The 20,843-nt window shown below is 38.4% G+C and overlaps 1 protein-coding gene across 1 annotated transcript; it reads left to right on the forward strand.

Annotated features, from left to right (window-relative positions):
• Window positions 1-321: 321 nt before the first annotated feature.
• Window positions 322-19,579, forward strand: FAM234B (family with sequence similarity 234 member B). Its single transcript, XM_087934687.1, has 11 exons — window positions 322-470; window positions 802-990; window positions 2,227-2,357; window positions 2,765-2,912; window positions 5,424-5,565; window positions 9,629-9,772; window positions 11,067-11,148; window positions 11,732-11,887; window positions 15,679-15,781; window positions 16,384-16,607; window positions 17,735-19,579. Exons 2-11 carry the CDS (start codon window positions 843-845, stop codon window positions 17,738-17,740), a joined length of 1,284 nt encoding a protein of 427 aa, XP_087790813.1. The 5' UTR covers window positions 322-470; window positions 802-842; the 3' UTR covers window positions 17,741-19,579.
• Window positions 19,580-20,843: the final 1,264 nt, after the last annotated feature.

The following is a 20,843-nucleotide window of genomic DNA, read 5'->3' on the forward strand; positions in this document are numbered from 1 at the left end:
CATCAATTTTGTTCAATTCCTCTTTTCCTCATATTGAAATGTTTCAAAACTCATGCCAGGCACCTCAGGTTCTTGGATTTTAAGTGATCTGAACTCTCCCTTACATTTGTAGCAATAGTAGTGATTTTGAGTTTTAGGATAAGGGGTCAGGATCAAAGGTTTCTCAAGAAGGTCGTTTTGTGAGATGTTAGCTCATGTGAATTGATTACAATGGTCAAGAAATTTGTCTGAGTGGGCTAAACTGCAGAAAATAGTGAAATTACATTTACCACAAAATTTTTATGATACCTGTATCAATAGCCATCCTGAATATGCTTAGAATAGATGGGAGGTACACTCTGGAAAAGTAACTATTCCACCTTATTTTTCAGATGGAGTTCTGTTTCCACCAGAACTTTTTGATGTAAATAATGATGGTCTCCCTGATGTCTTACTCTCCTTCACAGCTTTGAAAAATGCTAGTGTATTGGGTAAGTATTCATATTGTAATAAGTAATTTCAGAACTGAGAGCTTAATGAAATTGTATCAAGCTGGCAGCCCACAAACTCAACCTTCTTTCTAGCAAACTTGCTGGCAAAGAACATGAACACAATTGCTCCATATCTGAGTGACAGTTTTTAAACGAAATATTTAGTGTCTTTGATTTCTTAATGAACAATCACTTCACTGCGATATGTTGCAATGTATACTTCACTTTCCAAGTAGCCTTGGAAAAATTTGAAAGGAGCACAACTCTCCACAGCAGTTTCCCCCCTTTTGTTATAGAAAGATCAATTTACCTCTTCTACCTGTGTCCTCAGGTGTCTCCACACCATGGGTAACAATAATAGCACTTTCGGGTATGAACGGCAGCATCTTATGGTCCAGCCATGTTAAAGAAGGGATTCTGGGTGTGCAGTGTAAGAATTTGGACTCTGCATTTTCTGCACAGCCTGTCTGTCTTGTTACTGGGACCTCTGCATTCCTCAGTCTTCTGAGTGCCCCATCAGGTAAGTTGATTTGGTGCAGCTAATAATTCACACTATTGAAACACCCCATTTTCTGACTCTGATTCCTTATTAGAAGGAATAATGATACCTTGTTGAACAGCTTCTTCTTTTTTCTTCCAACATTTGATCTTTTAGATGAGAAGTGTCAAGGATCTACTGTGCCATTGAATTGTCAACCTTCTTTCTTCAGTGCTAACCATATAAATTACTTTTAAAATAATGTAAACTTCAACAATGGACACAAAAAGGGTCAATAAGACACAGTTTTGAAAACAGGCACAGATTTGTAAAGTGGCAAATATTTTGCAGGTCAAACTATGTATTATGGGTGTAGGCATGTGCGTACGCATGGGCACACTTTTGGCACACGACGACGAAAAGGTTAGCCATCGCTGCTCTGTAGCACCATCCTGAGGGAAAAAGATGAATCAGTTTGTGTCCAGGATGTGAGGAGTCTGCAATCATGTGACTACATTTTGGATGCTGGGTAATTGGCTTGCATTTATGATAGCTTGCAGCATCCTGTGGTCATGCGATTGCATTTTGTGGGTTTTTAAAAATGTTTTACAGTAAAAAAAACCCTCTTGGATAAGCTGGATTTGGACTTATGACCATGTGACTTGCTTATTGACTGCAGTGATTCACTTATCAAATGTTGGAAAATACTCATAAATTTAAGACTGGTCACATGTGACTTGATTTTAGACTGCAATGGCTTATGACCAAAATTCTGAGCTCAGTTGTTGTCATAAGTCAAGGACTACCTACAAATCCAGAACCGCTGGGCTTTGCAACATTGTCACCGAATATGAAAACAAAACAAGCTAAGATAAAAAGAGTTCCCAAACTTTTTGAGTTCATGGTGCCCTTCATGGTTCCCAAACTCTGCCCATCAGCAATAAGAGTTCTGTTTATTAAGTAATAACTGTGACACACCTGTAGGTTTGCTGGGGCAACCCTGGGCCAGTGCAGTGTGCAGTTGGGAACCACAGATCTGACTTAATTATTGTATTTCCAACGATCTTTAGAAATTAAATTATTGGAGTTGCGATCCTAACATACCTGGAAAGTGCTAAATTGAATATTTGATAAATGTGACCAGCTTTTGGTTGAAGTTTGTTCAATTGCCACCTCCCCCTACACCCTCACCAATCGAGCACACCCTACCTGTAAACCCTAGCCAGTTTGTAAGATGCTTCTTGGCTGATACATATGTTATTGTATATCATCCTTTAGGGAAGCCAGTTTGGACCTTTGATACCTCCCACTTTTCTAATGGAATCTTGGCTGCTCCAGCTGTTATTATACCTGATGTGGATGGAGATCGCATCAGCGATTTGATGGTCTTGACTCTTGGAAAAACACAGGTAGGCTGCATTTCAAAAGCCTGGGTAAGGAAGGAGAAAGATCTGAACACACTATTTTCTTATAGCTTATCCCAACAAGATGTTCAAGATATTTAGAAAGATTAGGCAAGGCTAGAATAATTGCTTAATGAATAGTCTTCCAAAATGTGCCAGCCTTTTTTTCTGAAGCAGAAAAATATTATAAACTTTTGTTAATTCAAAAACTGCAGTAATAAGCTATACTCAACTTTCCCCACAGGATCTGACCCTTGGATAGATTGGTTAAATAAGAAACCTGATAAGATTTAACAGGATGCAGCTAGAAAATAATATTTTTTTTTTCATTCAGTCTTTCTTGGATGTGCATTGGATAGAGAGTAATTGGACTTCCATCTTTACATCCCCTCTATCTTTTTTTTTTTATGTAGCCAGAATTAAGCTTTATCCTGATATCGACTAAAACTGGAAACCCAGTGGGAGGACCTGTGAAGTACAGTATCAATAGAAGTGGAAAACTGATTAATCCACAGACTTATATCACCTGCCATGGAGCAGTCTACATCCTGTTTGGCTTTGGTAAAATGTCCAGTTGCTTTCTTATTCTTATTTCTAAATCATATTGAAATTACATAAAAACAGTTTGACCCATCAACCCTGCAGCATTACTTTGATCCTGATGACTAGCATTTCATAGGCTTTGCCTTCAGGATATTTATTTCTTTAATTTATAAATGCCAAAATCATACCAAGCATAGCGATTTACATTCCTAAAGAATATCTAGTTGTCAAGGTGGATAAAAAAGATGAAATCACTATGGGCATGACTTTTCTGTAAAACCCAACCTTATTCAGTATCTTTTTAATAGCTATCAGCCCCTTTTATTTCACATATACACATAACTGGTACTGTATTGCTTAGAAAGGTACCAATTTCTTTCATATAAAAAAAGCTAAAAATATATTGATACCTGAGCCAAAAGGAAACTGTCCAAAGAGCAGAGGAAACAAAAGATCAGCTCCTAATTGACAAGATGATTTTGGAAAACTCTTAAGAGAAGGGACGCCAACTTGAATGTAAAAGAAAGCATTCAACTCCCAGCCATATGATTGGATAATCAAGTCCCTAGAAGGAGTCAATAGAAATATCAGAAGCTTTGTGCAAAGATCAGTGGCATAGTGGAAGACACCACCAGTCAATTGCAAAAGGCAGCTTTATTTGGAAAAGCTTACATCCTGCAGCAATACCCTTAACATGGTCAAATAACATCTGCCTATCCCAGGTCCTCAGAAAGGATTTGATAGGTAGGTAAAAATGTCAAATTGAGCCTAAACATCTGGCTGACTATGTGATTATCCGTAATAATAATTTAGATATTAGGTCACATTAATACCAATGCAAAGAGTCTTGTATGAGTGTGTGTGTGTGTGTGTGTGTGTGTGTGTGTGTGTGTGTAATTATATATATATATATATATATATATATATATATATATATATATATATATATATATATATATATATATATATGTTTTCTGAGGTTCTCGTGGGTATTTGTATGTGGATCTTTGGTTGTTCGGGTTTTCTCCCGCGTAAGATTCGAAGTATCTAGGCAACGTTTCGATGAAGTCTCATTCATCATCTTCAGGCTTCTGTCTCCGGCTCTGTGCTTCTCAGAGTGATGTGAGATTGCAGCTGCTTCTTCCTTTTAACTGCTAGTGGGGGTGGGACTTGATTGGGTGGGGCTTGGCTGTGTTCTGATTGGGTGGGGGTGTGTTCTCATTGGTAGGGGGTTTGGCTGTGTTCTGATTGGTTGGGGGGTTGGCCGTGTTCTGATTGGTTGGAGGCGTGTTCTCAACCAACCGAACACTTCAACAGCAGAATAATCAGAGAAGCCATAGAGATAGAAAAACGCCCACACAGCATGAACAAACGAGATGACACCTCCCGCCTTCCAGCCATTTGGAAACCCGCCCTCATGAACAGACGAGTACCTAACATGAAGAAGGACACCAGACCCACACCCATGAGAGCCACACAAGATGCCACCACCACACTTCCATGTAGAAAACAGACTCACACCCACTCAGAAGATGAGACACGACCATGGACCAGAAGCTGCACTGCAGCTGCATCACTACCCACTTCAAACCCCTCCGAGCCATACATGAAGCAAACCGACACCCACTATGAAGATGCAGCACGACCACGAACTCGAAGCCAAACAGCAAGATCACAGCTCACCAACTCAAATCCCCAGCAACTAAGACTAACCTGAGCACAACCAAGCCCCCACCTGAACAGAACACGCCTCCAACCAATCAGAACACGGCCAACCCCCAACCAATCAGAACACAGCCAAACCCCCTACCAATGAGAACACACCCCACCCAATCAGAACACAGCCAAGCCCCCACCCAATCAAGTCCCACCCCACTAGCAGTTAAAAGGAAGAAGCAGCTGCAATCTCACATCACTCTGAGAAGCACAGAGCCGGAGACAGAAGCCTGAAGATGATGAATGAGACTTCATCGAAACGTTGCCTAGATACTTGAATCTTACGCGGGAGAAAACCCGAACAACCAAAGATCCACACATATATATATATATATATATATATATATATATATATATATATATATACATACATACATACATACATACATACATACATACATACACTCAAGTTTTTGTGGGTACTTACATGTATGGCATTCAGCTTTGTTCGGGTATTTTCCCATGTCATTGTAGTTGTGCTTTTAAAGTTGTAGCAAGCGTTTGGCAGAATCTCATCTGAGATTCTGAGATTCTCAGATGAGATTCTGCCAAAGCGTTGCTACAACTACAAAATACCTGAACAAAGCTGAATTATATATATATATATATATATATATATATATATATAATATTTCAACTGAACAGAAATATGATTATATAGAATAGCTAGAATTTTTATCTGTATACATATAAAGGCCCTCATAGTGATGGGATGTCTCTACTGAATGCCTTTAAGTTTCCAGCTCCTGACTGATTTCACACCTGCTTTATCAAACAACAGAATTTTAGACTTTGCATTTCCTTTTTACCTAGGTCGAGTCTATGCAGTTGCTTTACGAGATATCTTTGCACAGGCCAGAAATCATGATAATTTCCCTTCAGGACTGCAGCACGAAGAACCAGAATGGGAAAAACACAGATTGGTCAATTTGTTAGAGTTCATTGATATTTACAGGTATGACACTATCTTTTCTCTACAGCGGTATTTGTGAATCACCCAGTCTTAATTCAGTGTGAAATGCATGAATCTTCAGCTGGCTAAAGAGTTAGAGTTAGGTCCAGTTATTTTTGTTGTTGCGATCCAAGTCCAATATACATATACTGTAAAACTAAAGTTAAACTAAAACTACCATTAGACAAAAGCAATGCATTGTGCACTAGAAATATCTATGTATTATAAAAAACCTCTTTATTGTCATGACCTTTAATTGGATGAAAGAACAAACAACAATTTTTGATCCATGACTCCAGAGAGAATGAGGGAATGAAAGTTGGGGAGGTTATAGCTTTTGCTGAACCGCTGGGCTGCTGCTGTGGTCATATGATTTCCATTTTCAATATTCTGTGACAGTTTCCCAGCCAATCTTGAAATCTCTTGCTCCCTCCCCACCCAATAACAGCAACTTACATGCCCATTGGGAAGGAATGGGGGAAGGGGGGAAGGGAGGGAGGGAGCAAGGGAAGGGGCAGAGATTTCCAATGCCCCTGCCAAATTTCCACAAGAAAACTCAATGGAGAAGCTGGCAGGAAGTTAAAAGTTGCTCCTGTTTCCCACTGCAATTTTATCTATCCATTCTGTTTCAGTTTTAGGTAAGGAAATATCTTTGAAATGATGGCCGAGTGGGGTACTGGTTGTTTATTAAACATTAAAAGTGAACTATGTAAAACTATACAAAACAGACACCTCTCCCCCCAAACCCCTCCCCAGCAAAAAAAATGACTAAGAACATAAAAACCTGAATAGAAAGTAGATAAAATTAGCCCTAAATGTACAGATGGTAACTAATAAACAGTAAGAACTATCTAATCTGAAATGGAGATTAATATTTAGTGGTTAAAAGTTAAAGTTAAAAGGTTGGGGTAGGAATAGTTGTTTCAGGTTAAATTACTTAAAATATTTATAAGCCTGGGCACAGATACATCTGTAGCATTAGCAGAGAAGTTGTACATGGAGATAAGTATACATAATGCTATCCTAGGCCTGGATGAGTATGTAAATACATAAGGTGAAACCTAGGACTCTATTGGCATCTTAACGTGGGCACCGATTTATCTGCAGGGTGCATGGATATAAATTGGGGGAACTATGCTACATTGCCTCAGGAATTCTGGGACTTGAAGTTCACAAGTCATAAAAGGGTCATAGTTCCCTATCTCTGATATAAATAGTGGTCTGCTTTGACCCAATTTGACCCAACTTCTCAGAGTCCACTGTGCTTATTATGCTGTTACACAGAATTTTGCAGTGTAGTACATAATAGCAGGGAGGTTCACTGCAGCATTGAACATTTGACATGCTGCTTCTTTGTTTTTCTCTAGAGGCGCAGTCCTGGGGCCTCAGGCACAGGCAGCTTCTGAAAGCTTTGAATGCAGCTCTTGGAAACCACCAAAAAGTGATCGTTGAATTCTAATATGCAATCTGGAAGAAGGGAACATTATTAAAGACCATAGGCTGTAGTCCTATTTATTTCTTTTAGTTAGTTTAATTTAATTTAATGACATTAAATCATTTTGAATTTTTCTGGGGGAAAAAACAGATATCTAAAAACTTCTCATACAGGTATTCCTTAATACAACCATTCATTTAACAACAGTAGTGACTTATGACCATCTTTGCACTTATGGCTGTCACAACATCCCCATGGGCACATAATGCTATGGGTTTCCTCTCCTAAGAAGGTCCATCTGGTGAGTATCAAGAAGAAGGGCCTTCTCCATGGTGGCTCCCTCCCTGTGGAACATCATCCCTGCAGAGATGAGATTGCCTCCCCCACCCCCACACACACACTTTGACAGTCTTTTGCAAGGCTTTGAAGATATGGTTGTGCCAATGGGCCTGGGGACCCCAAAATGCATGGAGCCCATCAAATGGCTTGATTATAATCACTCTGTGCGTGTGTTCCTTTTTGTATTGGGATTTTATCCTTGTAAACTACCCAGTATCACTGAGAGTGAGTTGGGAAGACATATAAATAAAAAGTAATTAAAATTTTGGCACTTGTCCAGCTGCATGTATTTATGAAGACTGCAGCATCCCAGGATTGTGTGATTGCAATCTGAGACGTTCTCAGTTGGATTTCAACAAGCAGAGTCAATGGGGGAAGCTGGATTTGCTTAACGACCACATGAGTCACTTAATAACTGCAGTAATTCACTTAACCACTGTAGCAAAAAAAAAAAGTTGTAAAAATGTCCAACTGCCTCGCTTAGCAACAGAAATTTTGGTCCCAATTTTAGTCCTAAGTCAAGGACTACTGATATACTCTAATTAATTCCTTAGCAAAGTGCAGGACAATTACCTTAAACCCATCACAAACATTTTATGCTGGAATTAGTTTTTAGTAAAAAAAAAAATCAATACACCAAATACAAGCTAGGCGGATATGATCTTGTTGACGAAACTCACTCTGTCAAGGATCTTGGAGTTCTCATATTGAATGACCTAAGCGCCAGAGCTCACTGCAACAGCATTGCCAAAAAGGCTTTCAGAGTTGTAAATCTAATCTGACAAAACTTCTCCTCTGGTAATACTGAGGAATCCGCACTGTATATCAGACATTAAAACAATTGAATGAGTGCAGAAGTATTTTACCAGAAGAGTACTACATTCCTCTATTCGCAACAGAATACCCTATATCACCAGAGATTCTAGGTTTAGACAACTTTGAACTATGCCGGCTAAGATTGGACTTAAGAATAGTATATAAAATCATATGTTACAATGTCTTACCAGTTAATGAATATTTCAGCTTCAACCACAACAACACAAGAGCACACAACAGATATAAACTTAATGTAAACCGCTCTAAGCTTGATTGCAGGAAGCATGATTTCAGCAACAGAGTTGTCACCTGCTCAAATCCCCACTCCTTTACCCTCAAACTAACCTCTATTGACCTCACCCCATTCCTAATAGGTCTGTAAGGTGCATACATAAGCACACAATCATGCCTACAGTCCCTGTCCTATTGTCCCCAATTATTAGTTCCTATTTCTTGTATTTAAACTCATGTTTATTCTTATTTCTATCATAATGTAAGCGTTTGACAAAATAAATAAAGAAAATAAAAATATTTCTGGTGGGCTTAAAAAGTAAAAGTCTGAAGTCTCTCTTGCGAACTCCCAGCAATAACAATAGCACTTAGACTTATATACCACTTCACAGAGCTTTACAACCCTCTCTAGGTGGCTTAAAGAGTCAGAATATTTCCCCCCAAAATCTCATTTTACTGACCTCAGAAGGATGGAAGGCTGAGTCAACCTTGAGCCTGGTGAGAATCAAACTGCCAAATTGCAGGCAGCCAGCAGTGAGTAGCCTGCAATACTGCATTCTAACCACTGTGCCACCAAGGCTCAATACACAAATTTGTTTAGATGTTGCCCCAGACTACACACCTTCTCCTTCATATGAACTTAACTAGCAATACAAACCATGATTTGATTGAGAGTTTGTCTCAGCATCAACTCTCATTTGGTAACCCTATCTTATAAAGACACAATATCTCCTTTTTTTTCCTATTAAAAAACGCTATAAGTATTTGCATAAATGTCTTGGTTCAAGTGCTCTCTCTGAGGCTCAAATACCCAGCACCATTATTGTGTGGTTAAAATTAGAAGATTCCAAGGACAGAAACCATAATAACAAACATAATAATAGCTGAATGGTAGCACTTACCCAGGCTTGGTTAATCTAGAAAAGTTAAACTGAGTCAGAGCCTTTTTTTTTTAAAGATAAACATTTATTGCTTTTACAATAATAGCAGAAAAATAAAACAGATGGTACCTGCTTAATAGTTGAAGCAGAGACCATCAGAAAGTTCTAAGCTTATACGTTAGATTGGAAATTGAAAGGGAAAAAAAACACATTAGGAGAAAAATGGGGAACCTGTTCTGTACAGAACTGCTGCCATTACAATGAGTCCGTGACCGGAAAAGCAGTATGAACTGAGTATATTGGGAAAATGATTGACATTACTGTAATTTACTCATTATTTCTTTTTCCTCTCTGCATCTTGCAGTGATGGCGTTGTGTTTCTACAGGCAGTGAAATCTCCTGACAGCAATTGCAGTGACCTTTTGATCACCACTGAACATGGTTTGACTTTACTGCGAGGTCAAGATTTAGAACAGCGTTGGACTCTAGAGCAGCCAGATATTGACAGGTTACTGGGTTTGAATGTGGGAATGTGACCTTTTCTGTTTCTCCTGTTGAACTCATATGTAATGGCAGGTTAATGGAGAACAACTCTTGTTAGAGTTAATCTACAGGAGCTTCCTCTCAGCTTTGTGGAATGTTTTTCTGTTAAATCAGCTTTCCTTAAATCTGGTTAAACTGGATGGGGTTTTGGGGAGTTGGCATTCAGCGCATCTAGTGAATCATCAAGTTGGGTCAGGTTGATCTGTTTGTTTGAAGAGCCACTGGAAACAGTTCTAAGCAACTGAAAGATATATTCATCTGAACCTTTAATGGCTGGTGTTTTTTTTTAATTATTCCATTAATATGACATGTCTGTAATGTCGTAAGTTGATTCTCAGACATGAAAATAAGTTAAAGTAATTACTGACATCAACATCAACATTTATCATTAGGGAAGCAGGGAACTCATTCTATTTTTGCCTAGGCAGTTATTTACTTACCTGCCGCATTCTTGTTAGTAACCTTAATAATTGAAGTTTCTTCTTTCAGGAATCTGGTTGGCTTTTGTTGCCTTCAAGTGAGCAATCAATATATTCCCCCTTTTTAGTTGTTTGACTCGTTTAAGTTAAGGTGTTAGATGAACAGGTACATCTTTAGTTTATGCCAAAAACTTACTAGATGTGGTAACAGGCCTAATTAGATGAAAAATAATATCATACACATTTTAAAAAAGCTACCTCTGACTGTGAAAGTATTTATGACTTTGCAGTTGAAACAAGAACCTTGGCATTACCAGTAGCATTAAAAAAAGGTTTTGGTTTGAAGTTTTGGTTTGAACTTGTCCAAGTCCAAATGGACAACTTGTGTGTGTGTGTGTAATCCTAGCCATGTTAAAAAGATGCATGAAAGGGTCATGAAGCTTTGAAGACTGCCTGTTCTTGTATTACTGTATGTACATGCACAAGATTCATCTCCATTCACTACTCTGAACTGGGTGATAGTAGTCATAAAGGACACAAAGATTCAGGTGAAGTAGAAACTTAGCTGAATCAGATTCTACTTAAGTGGGAAAAAATTGCTGCTAGAAAATTCAAGTTACTACTAGGGCCCAAAATTGTCAATTTGTTTTTGTTTTAACAACTACTGGTCTCCTGATTAGGAGAGCAGATTCAGTGGACAAACATTCTGAAATTTTCCGATGAAGTCTAGGCTCGTAGGGATGCAGATATGCTCCAATGAAGGAAAAGTGACTTCTCTCCAGGCACGGACATGTTTCCTTTGTTCACTTTTCAGTCTAACTGCTTTCTTCATTTTTACAGCCAGCCTTGCCCGGGATACTTCAATGATGATCAAACTGTGGACTTCATGCTTCAGGCCCAGCATGGAAATGTCTCTAGAAAGGTGCAGTCACTGCTTTCTTACAGTACAATTATGTGCAATCTTAACTATTCAGGCAGGTAGCTCCAAAGTAAATGTTTATCACATATTTCCTCAACCCAATGCTGGTTTGTTAATTCTGCAGTTGAAGAGCACCAGATTGGGAAAGAGTTGCATAGCTGTCCAATGTGCAATTTAAAGTTGATCCATTGTGACAAGCAGTATTACTTGAATTCTAATTCAAAGTAAGCCAGATGATCCCCTTCCCTGATATTTTGGATTTTAATTCCTGGTTAGTGGCAACGTATAGAATATGTAGTTTATGCCATTTAAATGTATCTGCTGTTGATACAGCTATGACCTTTCTTCTAAACTGACCACAAGACGTTGATTACATTTGTCATGTGATCATTCATTTCTGAGATTAAGGGCCAAGCTAGACATTAAAGGCATTTTGGCATTTAATGTGCATCTTTTAAGTATGGTAATTAAAGGGAACACAACAGATGTGGAACGGGTGTTTAATCCTTTGTTTAATTCTCTTCCACTTTTCCCCCTCTTTCCCCTGAAGTTTTATCTTGCTAATTCTGGGTTTCTCTGTTTTTAGATTCTGGTTGTGGATGGTAAATCAGGATTGCCAGTTTGGAATTATGAGCTGCCGTATCACATGAGGAAATCAGATGCACTGTCAGTGCTGACTTTGGACAAAAAATCTGTCTTTCTTTTCTGGGCTAATGAGAAGCAATCTCTCTTCAAAAGCTTGGTGAGTGCAGATTTTTTGAGTTTGGAGGAGGCATTTGCCCTGAAACCACACTATCTAATTATGTTTGAAAACAAGCTGCAGTTATATAAGGGCATGAAAAACATTTTGCCCATTCTATCTTCCTTTTCTGATTTTATGTGTTTCCGGGACTTTGAAACAATATTTTTTGGGAAAAAATATTTTTCTTTCTGTGAATATTTTTCTGGTCCGTTTCTTTATTAAACACATATGTATCTGTCATCAGCCTGAATCAAAGGCTTCTTCTCTGACAGTTATGGACTATAATCTTCTATGCTGTGTAGATTAGGTTGGTAGATAGAGAGTTTTTAATTTTCCTGTCTAGGGCTGAGAGAGAAACAGACTGGCCCAAATTCACCCAACCAGCTTTATAGGACTAGATTCTTGGGTTTCTCTTCTCCTAGTGTAGTAAACATTACATTTCTCTCTCTCTCTTTCCCTTCCCATTCCCTTCCCATTCCCTACCCCTACATATTTTTATATTTTAAGAAAAACTTCCTTTGGCAAAAAGTATCAACCTAATGCAGTATAGCAGCTGCAAAATCCAGGCATAAAAGCATACACATAATAAGAGATAAGAAATATGCTTTTAAAAGCCAATAAGTGTTTGCACCCACATTTTTTCCTAGGAAAGGAATTCCACATAGGGTTTCCATTTTTCTTGTACCTGCTTGTTTGGGCAGTCTAGTAGATTGACAATTAGGGCCAGAGTAATATAGATGGAGGTAATGCTTAAATATATTAGTCTCAGATTATGAGATTATCAGAATTTTAAACTGGATTTGAAAGCAAATTCCAGTTCTGAATTGGTGAGCTTTTTATTCCCATGTATCCTAGTTAGTAAAGCCATTGGCAAATTATGGAAGCTACAGACCTAATCATCTGAAAACATCAAATTGTGTCTCCCATTGGAATTTCACACTAGCTGACTTAGGGTAAATATTACTTTTCCATATCTGGAATGTTGATTATTTTTCAAATGCTTGCCAATTCCATTAAACTTATAAAACCATAATGGCCTTGAGTTGGACATGTTTGTCAGATCACACATGTTGGAAGATGTAGCCATGTTCATTTTGAACCTGTGTTCAACCTGGCGTGCTATGGAATCGCTGCTGCCCTAGATATAAATCCAAGCTAGGGAACACACCTTACATTTTAGGAGAATTATTTAGCAATTACAAGAGTGTGCATGTCTTTGAAAACAATAGTGTTCATGCTTTCATCTGTCTTTTAACAAAGGGGCTTATTACTCTGTCAATAAGCAGTAGCAATATTTATTACTGCAATGCAGCTTTGACCACCTTGAGGTAATTTTCCTGCCAAGATTGCATAAACAATCTTTATTCATCTCAGCCAAACTATATCGGCTATACACAGTAAAAGAAAGGGAGAACATTGACCAAACTCTTAATGTTAAGTTTGATAAATCCACACAGACATTACCTATATAAGGAACTGAATAAAATTTGTTTAATAAACATAAAGGGCTAGCACAGCTAAAGAGAAATCTGGTACAAGTAGTCCTTGATTTATGATCAGAATGGAGCCCAAAATTTCTTTTGCTAAGTGGGACATTTGTTAAGTGAATTTCCTCCCTTTTTACGACCTTTCTTGCCACATTTGTTAAGTGAATCACTGCACTTGTTAATTTAATAACAAGGATGTTAAGTGAACCTGGCTTCCCCATTGACATTGCTTGGTAAAAGGTTGCAAAAGGGGATCACATGACCCTAGGGCACTGCAACCGTCATAAATATGAGTCACTTGCCAAGCGCCTGAATTTTGATCACTTGATCTTGGGGATTCCACAATGGTTTTAAGTGTGAAAATTGGTCATAAGTCACCTTTTTCAGTGCCATTGTAACTTTGAACAGTCACTAAATGAACTATTATAAGTCGAGGACTATCTGTATGCATGTGTTTCTATTCTGACATGATGACATGATAGCAGTGTTCCAATATCTCAGGGGCGGCCACAAAGAAGAGGGAGTCAAGCTATTCTTCAAAGCAACTGAGGGTAGGACAAGAAGCAATGGGTGGAAACTAATCAAGGAGAGATGCAACCTAGAACTAAGGAGAAATTTCCTGACAGAACAATTAATCAACTTGCCTCCAGAAGTGATGAATGCTCCAACACTAGAAGTTTTAAAGAAGAGATTGGATAACCATTTGTCTGAAATAGTATAGGGTTTCCTGTCTTAGCAGATGGTTGGACTACTAGATCAGTGGTCCCCAACTGATGGTCCATAGACCACTGGTGGTCCGCGAGAATATTTTGGTGGTCTGCAGAAAAAATATTTGTATTTTTTATATTGTACTAAATCAGGGGTCCTCAAACTACGGCCCCTGGGCCGGATAGGTGCAAAGAACATTTGTGTTGCTGCAGAGCCTCCCACTTCAACCTATTGTGTTGAAGGGTGCTTTTGTGCAGAAATCCCCATATGGGGTCTGCTTCAGTCTCCTGGACGGGGCTTTGGGCGAAGGCTAGATGGAAGTGCCACTGGTGGCAAAGAGCCAGAGGGCCTTGTTCCAGTGGGACTGAATCATGGCCTGGAACTGCCTGACCATCTCAGCCTGCTGAGCCTCCAGGTGCCGGTACCTGGCCTTGCTCTCCTACAGATCTTCCCTCTGCTTGGGAAGCCTATGCTTGTAGTCCTCAGTGAGGTGCTTTGGTTGAGCCTCCTTCTCAGTCAGATCCAATTTGAACTGATCCAGCTGTTTTGCCAACTCTTTCTCATGGTGGCTGCTTACCTCCAACAACTGCTTCCTGTTGGGGTCCTAAAAAGCAGGCAGGTGAAGAGTGGCTGGGAGGGGAGGGGCGAGTAGAGGTTAGCGAGGTGCCCCTCAACTTGAGTGACATTGAGTTGGCCATGCCCACCCAGTCACATAACCACCTAGCCACACCCAGCCAGCCAGTCATTAGGCAGATTATATTAGTGGTCCCAGGATTTAAAATTATGAATTTACTGGTCCCTGAAGCCTGAAAAGTGGTGACCCCTGGACCAGATGACTTCCAAGGTCTCTTCCAACTCTGTTATTCTATTCTATTCTTTCTAATGACTTTTCCTCACCCTGTCTGTGCTTTTCCTCCACTGATCATACAAGATCATCGGAATACCTGGGATGAGAAGAAAACATTAGAAGGTTAAAAAAACATTAGGTTTCCAATTCTTGTTTTCATTTTAGCTTCATATCACATGACTGTTGCTATCATTATTAATTTCAATTTAGGCAATATAAATAACCATATAAGGTGCAAAACTGATCCTGCCGTAATCTATGGATTTGGGCAAACCACTGCTTCCCCGCATCCTCTTCTCTTGGAATAAAATAAAATGAAATAAAAGCTGACTCTCAAGAATTTTTTTCAAGGAACATTGGCAGTTATTGTGAATCTGACACTTTAACTTACAAGCAATATTGAGGTGAATGGAGGAGGCAGCAAGATGAAATAGTGATAATTGACATACATACATAGACTCATTTTAATGGGAATTTGAAGGTGGTAATAACTGGAAAATGTCCATGTACTGATTGGTGTTTGATCATTACAAGCTTTTCTCATCTCTGTTCCAGGTTGCTTTAGATTCTTTTTATTACACTGTGTAATCTTGTGTTTTGCAGTGTAGCTGTCATTACCTTTTATCACTGGCCACGCTGGCTAGAGCTATGGAATTGGTCTACAAGGTCTACTTTAATTCTGTTGAAATGAGTGTGATGAATTAAGCAGGGGCCCTTTATGACTGCTACTGTTGTTGCTGCTGTTTTAGGAACCCAGGCCAAGGACTCACCATCTTTATCTTCTTCATCCTACTTTCCCTTCAGTCCTTTTGGACCTGAGTAATACGACAGACCCAGTAATTGCTTCGTCTAGTGAGTATGCCAGGAAACATCGGAAAGGAAAAGCCAAGTTTCCTTAAGTAAATGCTGAAAGATGTCCTAGTTTGTGGTGGCTAATAATGGCTCAGTTCCCATTTTTGTTATGTTGTTTGTAGTACTTAAGCCTATTAGTTAAATATTGATCTCTCCTTTGAATGCACAATGCAGTTCTTTATTTGCATATTTCATTAAACTGGTCTAGGCTGTCAAGGATCTAAAATACTGAAGGTGTATTTTTCTTGGCATCTTATATTCTTCTAATGAAATTGGTTGTGTTTTTTGTTGTTGCAATTACAATTTCTAAGATTTAGAAGTAGTTACAGTGTGCTAAGGTTTCAGATTATTTGTTTTTGCTTGTGTGTAATTGTGCAACCAAAAATGCTGTGTGATTGTGACCTTGTATCTGTGCTGCAGAGCCATTTGTATTCATAGCACTTTCAGACCGCTGATCACCGTTCCTAGCTTTTAGCTGAAACTAGAAGCCAAACCTGAATTCATTTAAGAACAACTAATAAATATTAGCTTTAGGAATCCAAATGTGATTTACTGTTTACTAGTCACTGGTGGTTGTTTTTGTTTCCCTTTTCATTTGTTAGTTGGAATAAATGATCTTCAAAAAGATGCCTTTTATATTATGGTGACAAGAAGCCCCACTTCTGAACACCAGCCAGGGGTTCTGTCAGTTAGGAAGCTCCGCCTGAGGTGGGCCTTGATGACACAGAGCCGGGATGTACCTCTGAAAGACACAGATCCCAAAATCAATCATGGGGAACTGAGGCGGATTCTTTCTAGGATCAAATTTATTGATTTTGCTCAGAAGGTGAGGTTCCTTGGGGTTTAAACAAGGGCATGTAAGAGGGTGGAGAACTCACTTGACTATTCTATTGAAGAGGAAGCAAAATGATGTTCTGGAGAATTGCAGAATGAAAGAGTTGAGAAACTGCTAAGCTATATGGTTTCTCTATTTTGATATGGGAGGAATTGGCCTTGCTGGTCATGCTCTACAGTGACTCACTTATCTGGGGAATGCTTAAGGGAGGCCTCAAGTAAGCAATTGTGGATTAAAGTTTAATGTTTTAATTTGTCTTCCCCTAATACAGAAGTTAACTTGCATGACTCAGAAATGTGATATAGTAGTTAATGTAGACAATGTGGATTTTTATGTTTTTATTTGCTTTCCTAAAATTTAGTATTGTGCTTTTGGGTCAAAAAGTGAAAATAAGACTCAGATTGGGCTGTGAGACTTTGGGAGATGAATGAATCCTGTCTCTATGGATGAACTGACCAATTCCTCAAATACATAAAAAAGATCAATTTTCACTGACATCAGAGCTGCTGTGTGGAAATATGATTGAGAGACTTCCTGGCCAGTTGCCTTTTTCTGTACTTCTGTAGAGTATTTCCATATTTTGGAAGATTGCTAGAATCTTTGAAAAGGAAGTTTTTATTAAAAAAAAATAGAAGAAGAAAATGAATAAACTCCAGCAGATAAATTGGAAATTGCTTTCTTCATTAAGATTGAAGTTTCAAATAGAGTTAGTTATATTCTCAGGCAAGAGTAGGCTCATTTTCTAACCTGTTGAGATCTTTGGTGCAAGAGAACTGCAAGTATCCTAGATAGGCTTAGAGAGATTTATACAGTTCACTTATTATTGTAAGCCATTATGTGTTTGGTTAACACAATATGTGAATTCCAATTGCAATTTTTGTATTTTGGCCTACAGATTAGTGTGACATGAGAACCTAGCTAATTATAAATTATTCAATAAACCACACTAACTAAAATCTTGGTTCTGACTACTGTCTGGCTGACATGATACAGTTGATGTTTCATCTCCCCTTCTCCCAACATTCCCTTACTGTTAATTGTGCCTTGCATATATACTAATTCAAAAGCCAGACTTGGCATATCTGACACCTTTTCTTCTCCCTTTCCCCCTACCTCAGTTCTAGCCATATATCTCAGGTGTTCTGAGTGACAAATATGGAGCTCAATGTCTACAATCAAGCTGGTCAGTCAGACTTTATGAAAACTCCGGTTAATGAAGAATGGGAACTAAGCCCAGATGTTTTAGCACTGGGGAAGCCAAACTGTTCATCCTTAAGTATCCTGACTTGAAGAAAAGCTGCTTGTCCCTTTGTTTGCTATTACATGTCTGCATACTTCTTTCCAGGTGGATTGAATGTATTTAAACCGGGATATTGGGGTATGGGTATTGTTATCTTAATTTATGAAATATATTAAAAAGTTCCTATTTATGTTGTAGAAGTATTTAAGCTCCTATTTATATTGTAGAGGTATTTCAGTGTACTCTGCCTTTCACCACTATTCCTTTGACTGACACCCTTCACTCTGAGTTCCTTCAGTTTTTTAAACCTCCTTTTGTTTTAGGATTACTCTTTTTTCCCATTTAGTCATTCCAATCTTCCATGTCTCAATCCATAATCCTCAGTGAATGATATTATGTGTCCTAGTGCCGCTTGACTGCATGCATACATAAATGCATGCATTAATTCATTCATTCAGAGCCAGATGGCTTAGCTACTGAAAGTTAGTCTAGTGACCATCAAATCTTCCAAATGAGTCTAGAATCAATCTATTCAATTTATAGTGGAGTTTTATATAACCAATGGATAAAATGTTTGGTTTAATGCTCTTGTATATTGACCATATGAATTCTGATCAGACATTCCCAAGGAAACAGCACTATAGATGCTTTTGATGTTAGTATTACACAAACTTTGATATTACCTCCTAAAATAGAACTTGTCTATCATTAAACAAGGTGATGGTTCTACTATCTTCTCATAATGTGTGTTTTGCTTTAAAGCATTAAAAATACTACTTCTGAAAGAAGATACAATTGAAGTTTTTTCATAAAAACATGAGAGCTCTAAAGAGTAAGATTAAACATCTGTTTATTCTAGCATCCTTTTCTGGCTGAACATATACCTTTAGAAAAATCGCTAGCCATTTCCTGCTCCTATTCCCCAGTACACATTTTGGTGACTCCATTGCTTACATTCCTCCTTTATGAGAAATGTCAATTTATTCCTGGATCAGGTACGGATCAGGACTACTGCCTTGGCAATGTAAGAGGAATTGCCATACTGGATTGAATTCAAGATCTGTATATAATCCCTTTCAAATGTGTTTATCAGCTTTTATCCTCCCAGTAATTCTGAAGCAGTGCCTCACTCTACTGCTCTATTTTTATTTGTATATGTTGGAAAGGAGCTTTGCTAAATGTTAGCACAATTTATAGCACTTGTCTTCCTCACTGCCACCTCCTGGGCTTCTTCTGGTTTTTCAGATAACTTAAATATATAAGATAGTCTTCCCTAATTTGGTGTCTTTCAGCTTTATTGGACTGCAACTCCCTTAACAGTTTAAGGCCCTGCTATGTAGCAGTAACAATCTTAACACAATCATAATATGTATGTCATAAATGTTTTGAGTGTATTTCCCATAGATGCTTCACACGGCAGTTTGATATATCTGAAAGGCACCCAGTTGGAGAAAGCAGTACCCACATTGCTTCCAGAGTTTCTTGAACAAGGAAAAAAATCTGTGTTGCTCATCCTGTTGGCAAATTTTGAAAACTACTTGAAATGATGACATGCAACCTGAGTTTCTCCCTTCAGTTCAGATTTGATTTATGCCATTTGGTGCTTTTGAACTTTCTGCAATTGTTTTTTTCTCTCTCCCTGTATTCCCTATGCACTTTAAAGAAAAGGCTTGTCTGTATGTTGTTCTAAATCTTACTGGAAGAAATAAATATGTACAGCATATCTCTTTGTCAACTGAGTTTTCTAGCTTCTCTACAGCAATTGAAAGTGGGCCTTGAAAAGAATAAAATTAGAGTCTGTAGGCTGTCAGCAATTAAAAATGCCATGAGAAGCTACTGTGGGAATATGCACATATCAGCTGTGATCATACACAACCTTCTGCCTAGAACAGAATTTACAGAAATTCCCCCCCCCCCAAAAAAATCAGATTTATGAAATATTGATAGTTTAGCCATGACACAATGCTAATTGGCCCTTTAGTTAATCATAAAGCTATTCTTCCTAATAAGTCTTCCTAAAGTTTATATCCATGGACACAGATTCTTTAAATTCCAACAAAGTTTGACAAAATGCAAGACATATGGAGTGAAGAAAAGGAGAAGCTAAGCATATAATTCAGTAAAATAAATCTATATTGTTCAGTCACTACTCGGTTCATGTGAGAAAAGCCCAGATTGTCTGTGATAAAGTGTCAGTGCCAATCAGTATATATGAGTCTTCCTGTTATTTCATGCTGTTAGCAAGTCCTGAGGCTGTTTTGCTATAGAATGAAATGGAAACACGTTTATAGGCCAGTATATTATCTAATAACCTGCATTTGTGATTGGATTTTATAAATGCTGATTCTCCCACCATTAAGTAAATAACACAAGATGGCAATTTAGACTATTTAGATATTCACATTTCTCCCTCTTCCAACTGAATATAGCACCCCATGCCTATAAACAGTGAGCAACTGAGGCCAGCCAGCCTAGTCTAGCTATTACAGTGAAATGTTCCCATACTTCAAAGTTCTCCTTACTAATTGGCCTAAATTTCAGCTCCTCCTGTCTCTGGAGCATTGACTTGCCTCCTGTGGCTTTTGGCAGATGACAACAATGACAAGGCTGTCAGTTGAAAAAAAAAACCAAAACCCTTGTCAGCTTGAAACATATGGAGTCTATATGGTACTTGTAGGCTTCTGGAATGAGACTTTTGGTTATTTGTTCCTTCTGGAGAGCAAGAGCATGGGAAACATGCTTGAGCTATTTTGCTTTGGTGTCCAAAGGTTTTATGAAAAGCCACAACAATAAAAACAGCCCCCCAAAGCAAGCTGTTTCTTATCTTAGCTGAAAATACTGTTATACTATGAATGCTAAAAGCGGAATCCTTGGGATGTAGAAGGCTGAGACAGTATCTCTAGGCAAACTGTGAGTAGTTTGTTTTCCATGAATGTTAGTTAATGCTTATACCACACTCCCAATTTAATGGCAATGTGGAATGATAG

Source organism: Pseudonaja textilis, chromosome 5 (genome assembly GCF_049901715.1).
Source record: "Pseudonaja textilis isolate UNSWEBS1 chromosome 5, rPseTex1.2, whole genome shotgun sequence".
NCBI classification, from domain to species: Eukaryota; Metazoa; Chordata; class Lepidosauria; order Squamata; family Elapidae; genus Pseudonaja; species Pseudonaja textilis.

Excerpts from the sequence above, each read along its gene's own strand:
- FAM234B (XM_087934687.1), top strand. The coding sequence starts at position 843 with ATGAACGGCAGCATCTTATGGTCCAGCCATGTTAAAGAAGGGATTCTG. Across the intron at positions 991-2,226 it reads TCTTCTGAGTGCCCCATCAG|GGAAGCCAGTTTGGACCTTT; the intron begins GTAAGTTGATTT and ends ATCATCCTTTAG. Across the intron at positions 15,782-16,383 it reads CCCAGTAATTGCTTCGTCTA|TTGGAATAAATGATCTTCAA; the intron begins GTGAGTATGCCA and ends TTCATTTGTTAG.